We start from the raw sequence: 14,987 nt of genomic DNA, 5'->3' as shown, positions 1-14,987 counted from the left end.
TGGACAAAAGCACTGTTTAAAAATAAAATACTTTATATTTTTTCAGTAGTAAAATTAATTGCTCCTTTTCCTACAGTATTATCCTAAGCAATTTGAGATTTTATCACAGCTTTCAGTCAAAACAAAAAAAATTATCACTCAATTTGGAAATTAAAGAGTATTCACTTTTTTCAAAATAAAAATGACACTGCCTAATACAATAAAAAAAATCAAATGCTAAAAAGTATAAAGAAGAAAGTGATAATCATCCATAACTCCAATACTCCAACAAAACACTGTGAACATTTAGACACAGTTCTATGCATACACCTTTTCATACTGCTCATGGGTTCTCAAGGCAAGAATGCTGGAGTGGTCTGCCACTCCCTTCTCCAGTGGGCCACACTTAGTCTGGACATGACTTAGCGACTGAACAACAACAACTATGCATCCACATACCTCACTTTGACTTTTCACTTTCACGCACTGGAGAAGGAAATGGCAACCCACTCTAGTGTTCTTGCCTGGAGAATCCCAGGGACGGGGGAGCCTGGTGGGCTGCCGTCTATGGGGTCGCACAGAGTCGGACATGACTGAAGCGACAGCAGCAGCATCAGCAGCTACTTCGTTAGTATATATGTACTTTACAGAAATAGAATCATATTCCCTGTAGTAATTTTTTAACCTAATATGCTTTAAAGCCTTATACAGCTACAAATTATTCCATTTCATGAAGTATCCATAATTAACCAGTCATCTAAAATTAAAGATTTATTTTTTCCAGTTATTCACTGTGCTATGATGAATTCCTTTACATTCCACCTTTACATTTTGGCTTCATTATTTCTTAGAAAAAGAATTATTAATCAGATGATATGGGTACTAAAAATTATGAAAAATATTGCCAGACTGCCTCTAGAAAAGTAGAATCAATTTACCCTCCCACCAATGGTAGATGAGAATGCACAGGTACCTACAATTCACTGATTATTGTTTATCTTTGCTCATCTTCACCAATTTGATAATAATTCTCACTGTTTTAATTGCATTTCATTACTTCTTTACTAGTAAAATAATCATTTGATGTCTTTATAGAGCATTGGCATTGTTTTTGTGAATTACTTTTTTCTAATTTTCACTATGCTTTGTCTTTTTCTTATAGATCTACAGCCTGCTTTTGCTATTCTTTGTGGGAGCTCTTCACACAATAAAGAGAATACATCTTTGCCCGCGTATATGTCATAAATAATAATTACCAGTTTGTCATTTCTCTTTCAACTTTTTTGCTACTTTTTGAATAACGTGACTTTAAATCTTTATTTAGTCAATCTATTTTTAAATTCATAGGACTTGGGTCACACTTAGAAAGGCCTTATTTATTTCAATATCTTAAAAGTATTCATCTAAAATATCTAGAAGTGTTTGAATTTGTTAATTAAATATTTAACTATCTTAAATTAATTTTGGTAATTACATAGTATAAAGGAAGAGATTTGATTTGTTATTTTTTTCTAAATTCCTAGACAGTACTATTTATTGAAGAATTCATCCCTTCCAATCCCACTGAAATTCCATCTTTATCACATAATAAATCACATATATTTTTGTCTTTCTGAAGTTTCTTTTCTAAAACACTGATTTACATATGTATTTCATATTACATATGATTTCATAATTTCATAATACATATTATTTCATATTACATATAATATTATACTTTTCATGTGACTTTACACTATGTTTTCATGTACAGAATAATGTAAAACATTAAAACACAAAAATATTTCCTATTTTGTGTTATTTTCCAGTATCAAAGATATTGAAAAGGTCTTAGAATAAATGAGATATGATATTAGCATTAACAACAAAATACTAATACAAATATTACCTACAGTTTACACAGTATTTTCACATTACCTAATATTATGTTTACTACACTAAAAGGTAGTTATTGTTTCTTATTCAATTTTAAACAGTTAAGATCTGTTTAAAAACTTGCCTACAATCACAAAGCAAGTAACTGGCAGGGCTAAAACCTCAGCTTCATATTCCAGAATGCTTCCATGACCCCACTACGTTAAAAATAGAGCAATTACCCACAAAAGCCCAAAGTTCTCATTTTTTAATCAAACACTCTTACCAAGAATATATACATATACCTACCTAAATGTATATATTCTACATACATAGATATAAACACAATATGCCTTTATTTGAATGAGGAAAAACTTTAAACCCAATCTGACACTCCTGAAGCTGAAATAATTCCACCAATAATTACAGACCTTAACTACATAACACAATAAAAATGAAAAAGAAAAACTAAAAATTTGGATTGTATTTCCTAAGAGACAGTCAACTTTGGTCTCCCAAATATAGATAGAAATTGAAAACATTTTGTATTTCAACAAGGATCTTTGCTTAATTACTAACCCAAAATAGATGAGTTTTGGATACATCACAAAACAGGTCCCACTATGAGACCCCTAGAAAGAACCAAGAAGCAGGAGACTGCAGCTGTGTGCATTAAAAGTCCAGGTTAGACCCAGGATTTGTTAGGGAGAAAAAAAAAATCACCATGTTCACATGTAAGAATAGACAAGGTAGAAAGTCTATAAATTTCTCTAGGTTGATGTCATGAGACATCAACCATCACAAAGTTCTGTTGTGTAGCTCAGCGAGAAGAAAAAAATTATTTCAAAGAATAGCAGAAGGAATGTTACCAATACATTTCTCAAATTTAAGTGGCACTGTTGTGCTAGCCAGGACTCCTGATTCACAGTAGATTATTGCAATAATATACAGTAAATATTGACTTCCAAAGCCTTTAATGGCTTATACACATTATATTGTATATATTGTATCAATAAATTGTATGAGAAGTATTAATCATCTGTCCATGCTGACAAAAGAACAACGTGATTAAAAATAAGAGAGAGAGTTCAAATGAAGCAATTATATTCCCTGCACCGAAGACATTTTATAGATAGCAAACAGTTGTACTATATACTATGCAGTAAAATTTGGATTAAGGGCTGAAGAGAATCATTTTTTTAAAAAAATCATTTCAGTAAGGAAAGAGATGAGGTGGAGAAAGAGAAAGTGCTTTCAGAAGAGATAGGGCATGATGGGGTTTCTTTGATTGGAGGTCAGGGACTGGCTGGAAAGGAGGCTCAGCCCACAGAGAAAACAGAAGCCAGAGATCTGCCACAGAATACTCTCTTGTGACCCAAAGTATCTGCGTGACATGTTACATGAAACACAAAAGAAGCCAGCACCTCGTCTGAAGTGAAGGATGCATCCTATACTTATCCCTAGGGAGCCTGATGGCATCTCTTTCCAGGCACAATGGATCAATAGCAGACACGATCTTTCCACAAAGTAGCTTTGATACTTTAAAAAGAAGTATGTTCTCAAGTACCAGACTCCAAAGACAAAATATGTACACCTATCCCTAGTTAGAGGTAAGCAAAAAAGAAGTCTGACTTTCAAAATAATTTGTTTGTCACAACAGTAAATATAAATATATAATAAGACTGGGGTCGTATCCTATAGAGCAATGAATTATTATGCAGAAAAGACTGTGTGAGACTCATTTTAATTTCTCCCTACAACATTCAAAGGAATGCAAATACTGAAAGGATATCTCAAAAACATTAAACACTTTGCAAGTCATACATTTAAAATACTAGAGGCAAACATAAGGAATATTTTCTTTTCTAATATATCACCAATAAGAAAATATCTAGAGGTTTCATTTATTTTCCAAAATTACAGATTTTTCCAAATCTTTTTGATGAGAGTACAAACAACTTCAAGCAGTAAGACTGATCCTCTCCTCTTTGAAAATTTATAATGAATAAAAGCATTACTTGTTTTTGAAGTTAACTGGAAACTGAGATTAATGGTCCCAGTAAACACAAATATATTTTATATATATTCTCATATGTATGTTTTGTATAAACACGTACAGGGGGTTGTTAACTATAAAGTACTTTAATTAAATTATTTTTTTTATTATCAGGAAGTTCTGTTAACCCAGAAACTAATTTCTGAATAAATGGATAATTCCACCTATTGGTTCTCTCCCGGTATCATATTAAAAATGTTTTTTCCTCATCCCAAATATTCTTCAGCATGATAGTAGTGTTCTACCATGGTGATGATTTAGGAACTGTTTTTCCTGTATAGAAATGTCTCTATAAAGATTAACAAGACCAAAAGTATTCCTGTATTTAAAGCTAGAAGTATGAAAATTAAACTGATACTTACAATTAAAAAATGAACTAAACACATCAGTCAAGAAAATCTATTTATTAGTGAATTGCTGAATATAGTAAATGTATAAGAAATAAATCAGAGATAAACATTTAAACATACATTTTTCTTGTTTACTTCATGAAAGCTTAGGCTAACTATTCAAGTTATTTATTCCAATTATATTGAGCTATGAGATAGACTTGTGGTTGGAGCGCCCTCTGCTGGGCCTTCCTGTCACAAACTCAATCTAATCGTGCCTGCTCAGTGGTGTCCAACTCTGCGACACCATGGATTGTAGCCCACCAGGCTGTTATGTCCGCGGAATGTTCCAGGCAAGAATACTAGAGTCAGTTGCCATTTCCTATCAGGGGATCTTCCCAATCCAGGGACTGAATCCATGTCTCCTGTGTCTCCTGCATTGGCAGGCAGATTCTTTAGCTCTGAGTCACCTGGGAAGCCCGTAATGTCACTACTACAGTACAATCAAATACTTGAGACATCAAGTGAAAAACCACTTTTTCAAAACTTGATCACTTTAAGCCTTGACAAACATTATATGAAAGTTATAATCAAGACTTACTTTATCAGGATTTTACCAATTTTACATTAAGTTGAAATATCATTATAGATTTTTCTTAAAGAATAATATAAATACCACAAAACATGCTTTAATAAGCTTTATTTTTATCACCTCTTCTATCAGAAGTTACTGAATTATTACTTAGGCTATACATTCAGGTTTTTAAGACCATATTTATGACAAAACATTTTAGTAAATTACTATGTCTGTAATTTGATCTATTTTTCCCACGTTTACTTTTACAGCATCAAGATAATCCTTGATAATACTAGCTTCATTATTAGAAAAAAACTGCAAAGCTTTATAGGTACTCAGCACTGTAACAACAGATTCATTTACTGAGTATCAACTATGAGGGATGTAGTATGTTATACACTTCAATACATTATATCCAGTTCTAAGAGATGAAAAAAACCGAGGCTCCTGGAGATAATATAAAATGGCTCGAGATTAATTTCAGAACCAAGAAACTAGGTGGTTCTAATTCCAAAGACTCAAGTCTTTCTACCAAACAATGGGCAGCAGTGGGAAAAAAAAAAAAAAAACCATACAATATCTCCATTTGTCAATGCAACAACAACTTGAGGGGGAGGGTAGGTGCAGACAAGTTGATGGGAAAAAATGTTTGAGAAGTATATATATATTATGCATATACAAAATAATAGCTTAGACCTTAAGGAAAAAATTTTTTTTTACTTAATGCTGCCAGCTAGTGGCCCTATTTCATATTGAGCCACTGGGAACAATACTTGATTTTCACATTACCAAACCAAAAATCCGTATTCAGGGCTTCCTGGCAGTCCAGTGGTTAAGACTCTGCACTTCTGCTGCAGAGGTGCAGGTTCCACACCTGCATGGGGAACTAAGATCCTGCATGTCATGTGGCATGGCCAAAAAACAAAAATTTTTTAAATTCACATATAGCATTTCAGGATGATGTTCCTAAATTACACATGCATAAGCCTGACCTGCTTGCCTGGTGGCTCAGATGGGAAAGAATCCACCTGCAATGCTAGAGACCTGGGTTCGATCCCTGGGTTGGGAAGATGCCCTGGAGGAGGGCATGGCAACCCACTTCAGTATTCTTGCCTGAAGGATTCCCATAGACAGAGGAGCCTGGCGGGCTACAGTCCATAGAGTCACAAACAGTTGGACACAACTGAGCGACTAAACACAGCAAAGCCTGACTTAATGATATTTACATTATCAAAGAACTAAAGGAGAACGTCTCAACCACCATTAGCATTCCTTACCCAGACCCAACCAGTCCATCCTAAAGGAGATCAGTCCTGGGTGTTCACTGGAAGGACTGATGTTGAAGCTGAAACTCCAATGGTTTGGCCACTTGATGTGAAGAGCTGACTCATGTGAAAAGACCCTGATGCTGGGAAAGATTGAGGGCAGGAGTATTGGCATCACCGACTCAGTGGACATGAGTTTCAGTTGGCTCCAGGAGTTGGTGATGGACAGGGAGCCCCTGGAGTGCTGCAGTCCATGGGGTCGCAAAGAGTCGGACATGACTGAGCGACTGAACTGAACTGAACTGAACTGAACCCAGACCTTGCCCCAATCCCCAGTAAAAATATTGGGAAAGAATTCAGCCAGCATCAGCATATAAAAACTAAAAGGTATGCCTATTGCTGTCCATAAAAACTAAAATTACATTATTTTAAATATTTTAGGATAATTTTAGGGTATTTAGACTTCTTAGTGACAAAATACATAAATATTTTTCTCGGCAATCAAAAGCTTGCCATAATGTGGGCATAAGAACAAGATTATTGCCTGAGTATTGCTGGACATTATTCTATGCTGATCTAAAATGAGTACTTCTTGCTGAGTATGTTATTTTAGTTCATACAATAAGTGGTTACAGTTATAAAATTCCTTTTGAGAAGAAAAGCACTTGAAGATAGTTTTCACATTTAAAATGGTCATATTTCATTGATAATCCACTATCTTAAGGAAAACAGCCTATGCAGCACACAGAAAGAAGTACACAGCCTCTATCATGGTACATTGTTTAACATCATGATAAAAAGATGTTCTTGTTTGATCTCTCTCATTGTATGACATTATGATTATACGATTTTCTCAGAGGAGAAATCCATCATAATGTAATTAAAGGCTTAGATCAAAAGATAATATATTCTACAATATTATAATAATGAATAAAACAGAAATATTCTACTAAAGTATATTAGCAGCAAGGAAAAATGTTCTGGGTTTATTCTCCAGTGAAAGAGAGAATAAGCAAGAAGTGGAAATGCACACACCCAAAACACAGCAAAGAAGGGAGAGACAGCCCCTCTGTTGGACTGAATAACTGAAAAGGTCAAAATGGAAACAAGAAACAAAAGGGATAGTACTAGAGAATCCAGGGTTCCTTCTGTCCTACCTAGCTCAATCAAAATAGTTTATTTTACTACATCAGAATAATCCTTAATAATATTAACTTCATTATTAGAAAAAACTTAAATGCTTTAGAGGTACTCATCACAGGTAATAATAAAAAATTTCATTTACTGAGTATAAACTATGAGAATGTAGTACATTACACACTTTATATACATTAGATTCAGTTCTAAGACATGAAAAAGAATGAGGCCCTGGAGACAATATAAATTGCTCAAGATTAATTTCAGAACAAAGATTCAAATGCAGATGGGTCTTACACACATAAAACTGCCAAGTATAAAACCTGCCTTATCCCACTTAGTAGGTACATCTTATATGAGGCTTATTATGCAGCTAAAAACAGCAGGAGTTTCTATGATACACCCACATACATACGCTAGTCAATAAACACTGAAAAAAAAATTAAAAATTGACTTTAAAAACACTAAAATTATTTCTATAAAGTAAGTATATAACTTACAGACATTTCCTGTATTGTCAAAGCTGGTAAGAACATCTTCAACATTCAAAGATCCACTATTATGCCTAGAAAGGAATAAAACATTTTCTTTAATGACTCTGACATATTAACATTTATTAATTATTTAAAGCTGAGACCATGTATTGCGATATATTGAACACTAACAAACCTTTCCATGTTGTGTTTCTAAAGTATTTCTGCCCACTAGCTGCTGCTGCTGCTGCTGCTGCTAAGTCGCTTCAGTCATGTCTGACTCTGTGCAACCCCATAGACGGCAGCCCACCAGGCTCCCCCGTCCCTGGGATTCTCCAGGCAAGAACACTGGAGTGGGTTGCCATTTCCTTCTCCAATGCATGAAAGTGAAAAGTGAAAGTGAAGTCACTCAGTCGTGTCCGACTCTCCTCAACCCCATAGACTATAGCCTACCAGGCTCCTCCGTCCATGGGATTTTTCAGGCAAGAGTACTGGAGTGGGTTGCCATTTCCTTCTCCAGCTGCCCACTAGAGGGAGAAGGAAAAGAACAGACTAGTCTTTGGGATATTTAATGCAATGACATTTCTTGATGATTAATCTACATTTTAAAGTACTAATAATTATTTTATTATTTTAATTATATAAGTGTGAGATAAATTATTTATCTTTTCAGAGACAACATAAAACTCCACACTTCGAGAGTCTAAAACTAAAAATAAGTAATCGACCTCCATAACCACACTCCATGACACATAATTTCCTCTTTAATGGCCCAACAAATTCATAACTTTAGTCACAAAGAACTAACCAACTTTCAAGTCTGCACATTCCATTTATAGGGAGTTCTGTGTGTCAGGGGGCAAATGTTTTGTATCTTGCCCACTGATCTTAATTCTGTTCCTTTTCATCTCTCTTCACCTGATGGCCCTTTAAATATTTGATAACTGCTATTTTACTAATAGTTATAAAAGATACTATTCTTCATAAACAAATGAACCCAACTGTCAATAGGTCATTGAGTCTGAGTTAACTTTCCAGCGGTGATTTTAAAAAGCTGTTGCTAATACATCTACAATCTTCTACATGGTCCCCTATATAACTTACAGCTGTAGTTCTTTAGGATGCCAAAGCCTTGGACTGTGTGGATCACAATAAACCGTGGAAAATTCTGAAAGCGATTGGAATACCAGACCACCTGACCTGCCTCTTGAGAAACCTGTATGCAGGTCAGGAAGCAACAGTTAGAACTGGACATAGAACAACAGACTGGTTCCAAATAGGAAAAGGAGTATGTCAAGGCTGTATCTTGTCACCCTGTTTATTTAACTTCTATGCAGAATACATCATGAGAATCACTGGGCTGGAGGAAGCACAAGCTGGAATCAAGATTGCCGGGAGAAATATCAATAACCTCAGATATGCAGATGACACCACCCTTGTGGCAGAAAGTGAAGAGGAACTAAAAAGCCTCTTGATGAAAGTGAAAGAGGAGAGTGAAAAAGTTGGCTTAAAGCTCAACATTCAGAAAACAAAGATAATGGCATCTGGTCCCATCACTTCATGGGAAATAGATAGGGAAACAGTGGAAACAGGGTCAGACTTTATTTTGGGGGGGCTTCAAAATCACTGCAGGTGGTGACTGCAGCCATGAAATTAAGACGCTTACTCCTTGGAAGGAAAGTTATAACCAACCTAGATAGCATATTGAAAAGCGGAGATATTACTTTGCCAACAAAGGTCCGTCTAGTCAAGGCTATGGTTTTTGCAGTGGTCATGTATGGATGTGAGAATTGGACTTTGAAGAAAGCTGAGCGCTGAAGAATTGATGCTTTTGAACTGTGGTGTTGGAGAAGACTCTTGAGAGTCCCTTGGACTGCAAGGACATCCAACCAGTCCATCCTAAAGGAGATCAGTCCTGGGTGTTCATTGGAAGGACTGATGCTGAAGCTGAAACTCCAGTACTTTGGCCACCTCATGCGAAGAGTTGACTCATTGGAAAAGACCCTGATGCTAGGAGGGACTGGGGGCAGGAGGAGAAGGGGATGACAGAAGATGAGATGGCTGGATGGCATCACCGACTCAATGGACATGAGTCTGAGTGAACTCCAGGAGTTGGTGATGGACAGGGAGGCCTGGCGTGCTGTGATTCATGGGGTCGCAGAGTCGGACACGACTGAGCGACTGAACTGAACTGAACTGAACTGAACTGAATAGTTCACAATAAGCATTAATGGTTCACAATAAAATTTACTTTATCAACACTACTTTGTCACAAAAACTTATCATGAACGATGCACACTGTTACGGACTGAGCTGTGCCCCCCCCCAAATTCATATGCTGAAGCCCTAACCACCCCCTATCCCTCAGAAGGGCCTTCAAAGAGGTAATCAGGTTAAAGTTGGGTCATTAGGGTGGGCCCTAATGCAAAACGACTGTTGTCCTTACACAAAAAAGAGATCAGCACACACAGAGTCAACAAGGCATGTGCACAGAAGGACAACCACGGGAAGAGGCAGCAAGAGCGCAGCCACATGAACGTCAAGGAGGCCTTGGATGAAACCAAGCCTGCAACACCTAGATCTAAGGCTCCCAGACTCCAAACTGTGAGCAAATAAACCCGCGTTAAAGCCATCCAAACTGCAGTGTTTTGTTCTGGGAGCCCTAGAGAGCTAATAGATACAGTAAGAATATACATGTCAACTGCAATACCCTTCCCAGAAAAACTTTTTATTTCTATCGCAGAGACCTAGTTCTTTCAAAGAGTGATGAAGGGAGAGTGCAGAAAGTTATCTGCAATTACTATTGGCCTCAACAGTATCCTAACCTAAGGCAATGAAGCTATCAACCACAAATCCAACTTTCATCACTGGTACAAAGATTCTGAATCTTCTCTGTGGATGCAAGATTCTAGAAGAGGTTATTTACGCTAACATGGAAAAAAAACCATAGCACACATGTCAAGAGAAAAAAGAACAAAGCATTTAACATCTAAAACACAAGATGAAGCTATTAAAACGACCAGCAATACAGTATAGAGCTCACATTTTTTTTTCCTAAAGATCAAAGCAATATATAGCTTCCTCAAGGAAAAACTGCCCATAATCCTATCATACAGAGATAACCACAGTTAATAGTTTGGTTTATAGCCTTCAAATCTTATGCTACGTTCACAAACCTGTCATTAAATAGCAGAGCACACTGTCCATACGATTTTGCAATTTGTACTTTTTTCATTTAACATATTATAAAGTTTCTCACATTATTAAATATTCTCCTGCAACATGATTTTAATGGCTGCCAAGTAGTCCAGTAAATAATTGCACCACAATTTGTTGAACCAACATCTTATGTTGGATTTTTAGATTATGCCCACTATTGCGCTTTATGCATATTACTTCAACAAACATCCTTGTAGAAATAGCATTGAGATCTTTTCTGATTATTTCCTTAGGATAAATACCTAAAAGAGCAATTGCTTTACGGTCTAGTTTTAATAAAGAGATTCTCTCATGCACTTTGTCTCTCTCTCTCTATCAGGATGAAATAAACATTTGAAAAGAAATCTGAGACAAGAGTAGAAAAAAAAGGTACATATATTTTGCAACAAGTTAAATATTTCTAAACAGCAGAAACTGGGATAATTAAGGTAAAATACATGTTTAAAAGATAAAGGCAGTATTCAAAACAGAAAGTGACACAAAACTCATCTTCTTGAAAGCCAAGAACAGAAAGCCAAGAATCCTTATTTGTTGAAGCCAAGAACAGAAAGTAAACCCTGTGACATTAAATCAAATCAGGGATGGGGAAACAGGAGAACTAATCCCATACCTCTAAAAACTTACAAGAAGAAAAACAATTATCTATGAAGTTGAGAAACCCTAAAAGATGGCATCTCATGAAAGAAAAAGGTCAACAATCATTGTCCTCAATGGTATAAAGATTAGTGCTAATTGTAAGAAAACTACCATGGACACAGTGTGGTAAACATTCAGTTTGATTATTTCAAGTTTCCTTTCCTTTGCTCTAAACCCAAGGATTGTTCTTTGTTCAGAATCATCTACTTTATTCAGGCTTCCCTGGTGGCTCAGGAGTGCAGAAGTCGTCTGCTAACGCAGGAGATGCAGGTTCAAGACCTGGGTCAGGAAGATGCCCAGGAAAAAGAAATGGCAACCCTGAAAAACTCCATGGACATAGAAGTCTGGCAGGCTATAGTCTATAGGATTGCAAAGAGTCAGACACGACTTAGCAACTGAACAACAACAATAATATCTACTTTATTGAAGTGTCAACTCTATAAGATCTTGTCTACCCTTAATCTTTCAACTGTTTACCTAAGCAGTTTTGCTTGGATAATGTGGTTGGACAGTAATACCTACTGTATTGGAACTTCTCAACTTCTCAAGAAGGAAGGGAACTTCTCAAACTTCAATCTTTCCATTACACTGATAATTAATGTTATATAACGATGACAACTTTTTGCTAACATAGCCAACATATAAAAAGTTCACTCCATGTTTCTCCTAAATTTCAAAGCTTTAACTTGTTTCCTAGGTCTTTAACCACAAAAAAGAAATGATAATTATGTGACATGATAGGGGTATTAGCTAACAGTATGGTGCTGATCATTTTGCAATAGATAAGTGATTGAAGTCAACACAGTATATATATAAAATTTACACAATGGTATATGTCAATTGTATCTCAATAAAGCTGAAAGAAAATTTACCAGAAGCAAGTTTTTTCCTCCGAAAGTCAACCAACCTTTTTTACAAGCACCTAAAGCTATGCTAGAGAAGGCAATAGCAACCCACTCCAGTACTCTTGCCTGGAAAATCCCATGGACAGAGGAGCCTGGCAGGCTGCAGTTCATGGGGTCACTAAGAGTCGGACACAACTGAGTGACTTCACTTTCACTTTTCACTTTCATGCATTGGAGAAGGAAATGGCACTCCACTCCAGTGTTCTTGCCTGGAGAATCCCAGGGACGGGGAAGCCTGGTGGGCTGCCGTCTATGGGGTTGCACAGAGTCGGACACGACTGAAGCGACTTAGCAGTAGCAGCAGCAAAGCTATGCTAGAACTAAGGACCTTTGATTTTTTTCCCAGGAATGGCCCATGGAGTAAGAAATAAGGAGCAAGTCACTAGGGCAATTAATTATTTGAAGAGTTAAAAAAAAAAAGCTACCAGAGAAAAATCTGAAGCCTACCTGGTGGCTCAGATGGTAAAGAAACCACCTGCAATGCAGAAGACGTGGGTTCAATCCCTGATTTGGGAAGATCTCCTGGAGAAGGGAATGGCAACCCGCTCCAGTACTCTTTCCTGGAGAATTCCATGGACAGAGGAGCCTGGTGGGCTACAGTCCATGGGGTTTCAAAGAGTCAGACATGACTGGACAACTTTCACTTTTAAGGTACAAGAGATTGAAACTAGAGGTTAAAAGTAAACGAGGGCTAAATATGGCACCATAACACACAAACAACAAATTAAAAAGAAAATAGATACACTGAACTTGAACAAAACTGAAAACTATACACCAAAGGACACTATCAAGAAAGTGAAAGATAAACCACAAGATGAGACAAATTATTTGCAAATCACATATCTGATATGGTTCAAGTATCCAGAATATATAAAGAACTCTCACAATTAAACAACAGAGAAAAACAACTTTAATAAAAATGGGCAAGGGACTTGAAGAGACATTTCTGCAAATAAGATATACAAATGGCCAATGAGCACATGAAAAAACGTAAAACATACTTAGTCACTGGGGGACTACAAATCAAAACAACAGTAAGATATCATTTCACACTAGAATGGTAATAATAAAAATAATAATAATACAGGAAAAATCATAGAAGCTTGCATGCATGGGGAGAAACTAGAACTCTCTTATATTCCTAGTAGGTAAAATGGCACAGCCACTGCAGAAAACAATTTGGCCATTCTTAAAAAAGTTAAAAAAAGAATTACTATATGACCCAGTAATCTTGCCCCTGAGGACACACCTATGAGATTTATAAAGTTATATATTCACATATAATCTTGCCCCTCAGGACACACCTAAGAGAATTAAAAAACTATATATTCACATAAAAACTTCTACATGAATGTTCATAGCATTATTTTTCTCTACTTTAAAAAAAAAGATTATTTTATTTCTGGCTATGCTGGGTCTTCACTGCTGCACGTAAGCTTTCTCTAGTTGTGGCAGGCCATCTTTTCATTGTGGTGGCTTCTGTTGTTACAGAGCATGGGATGGAGGCATGCGGGCTTCAGTAGTTGGGTATATGGGTTCAGTAGTTGTGGTTCACAGGCTGTAGAGTGTGGGCTCATTGGTTGTGGTACATGGGCTAAGTTGCTCTGAATCATGTGGGCTCTCAGTTCCCTGACTAAACCCGAGTTCCCTGCACTGGCAGGCAGATTCTTAACCACTGGATCACCAAGTAAGTCTCTTAGCAGCATTATTCATAATAGCCAAAAAGTAGAAATTACCCAAATGTTCATCAACTGATGAATGGATAGACAAAAGGTGGTATTGTCCATACACTGAAATATTATTCAGCCATAAAAAACGAATGGAGTATTGATATATGCTGTTAACATAGATTACTCAAAACACGTTATGTTAAGTGAAAGAAGCCAAACATAAAAGGGCATATATCATATGATTCTACTTACATAAAATGTCCAGAACAGGCAAATCTATATAGATAGAAAGTTGATAAGTGGTTGTCAAGAGGAAGAGGAAGGAGTAAGATGGAGAGTTACTAGTGATAGGAATGGGGCTTCATTTCATGGTGATGAAAAGTTTTTGAAATTAGAGCGTGGTGATGGTTCCACAACATTGTAAATGTACTAAAAACCACTAATTGCACAATTTAAAGTGGTTAAAATGATTACTTTTTACCTTGATTACAAAAAAAAAGTAGTTCCCCAAAATTAGAAAAAGTAAGCCAGAGAGTGGAATGGGCTGCATAAGAACAAAGATTTTCAGAAGGACAAGGTTTAAAAAACATGATTCTAGATGCAACTTACTTTGGAGCTCTTTCAAAAATAAATGGCTAAAGCCTTATTTTTTCAGTCTTTCATCTACTAGTTAGAGGAAACTAGATTTGTACATTATTTGTACATTAAAATATGAACATTTAAAAAATATCAAGGGAACATTTTGATTTATTGAAACTCTGATTATATGTATATGCAAGCAAACTATATAATCATGATTGGAGATTAAAATAATCTAGAAAATTAGATTATAATTGGCCCATATCTGTGATTTAAGCTTCATGAAAACATGACCCAATGAATACCTT

At 36.1% G+C, this 14,987-nt stretch overlaps 1 protein-coding gene across 1 annotated transcript in view; it reads right to left on the bottom strand.

The window, feature by feature from the left end:
* CAMKMT (calmodulin-lysine N-methyltransferase) overlaps positions 1–14,987 on the bottom strand; it is a 420,005-nt gene that overhangs the window by 387,031 nt on the left and 17,987 nt on the right. The window contains exon 3 of the mRNA XM_052649043.1: positions 7,698–7,762. Coding sequence (XP_052505003.1) covers positions 7,698–7,762 — 65 coding nt within the window. The remainder of the gene's footprint in view (positions 1–7,697; positions 7,763–14,987) is intronic.

Source organism: Budorcas taxicolor, chromosome 11, assembly GCF_023091745.1.
Source record: "Budorcas taxicolor isolate Tak-1 chromosome 11, Takin1.1, whole genome shotgun sequence".
In the NCBI taxonomy this organism is placed as follows: Eukaryota; Metazoa; Chordata; class Mammalia; order Artiodactyla; family Bovidae; genus Budorcas; species Budorcas taxicolor.
Note: the sequence above shows the minus strand (reverse complement) of the source record. Positions and strands in the feature narration are given on the sequence as shown.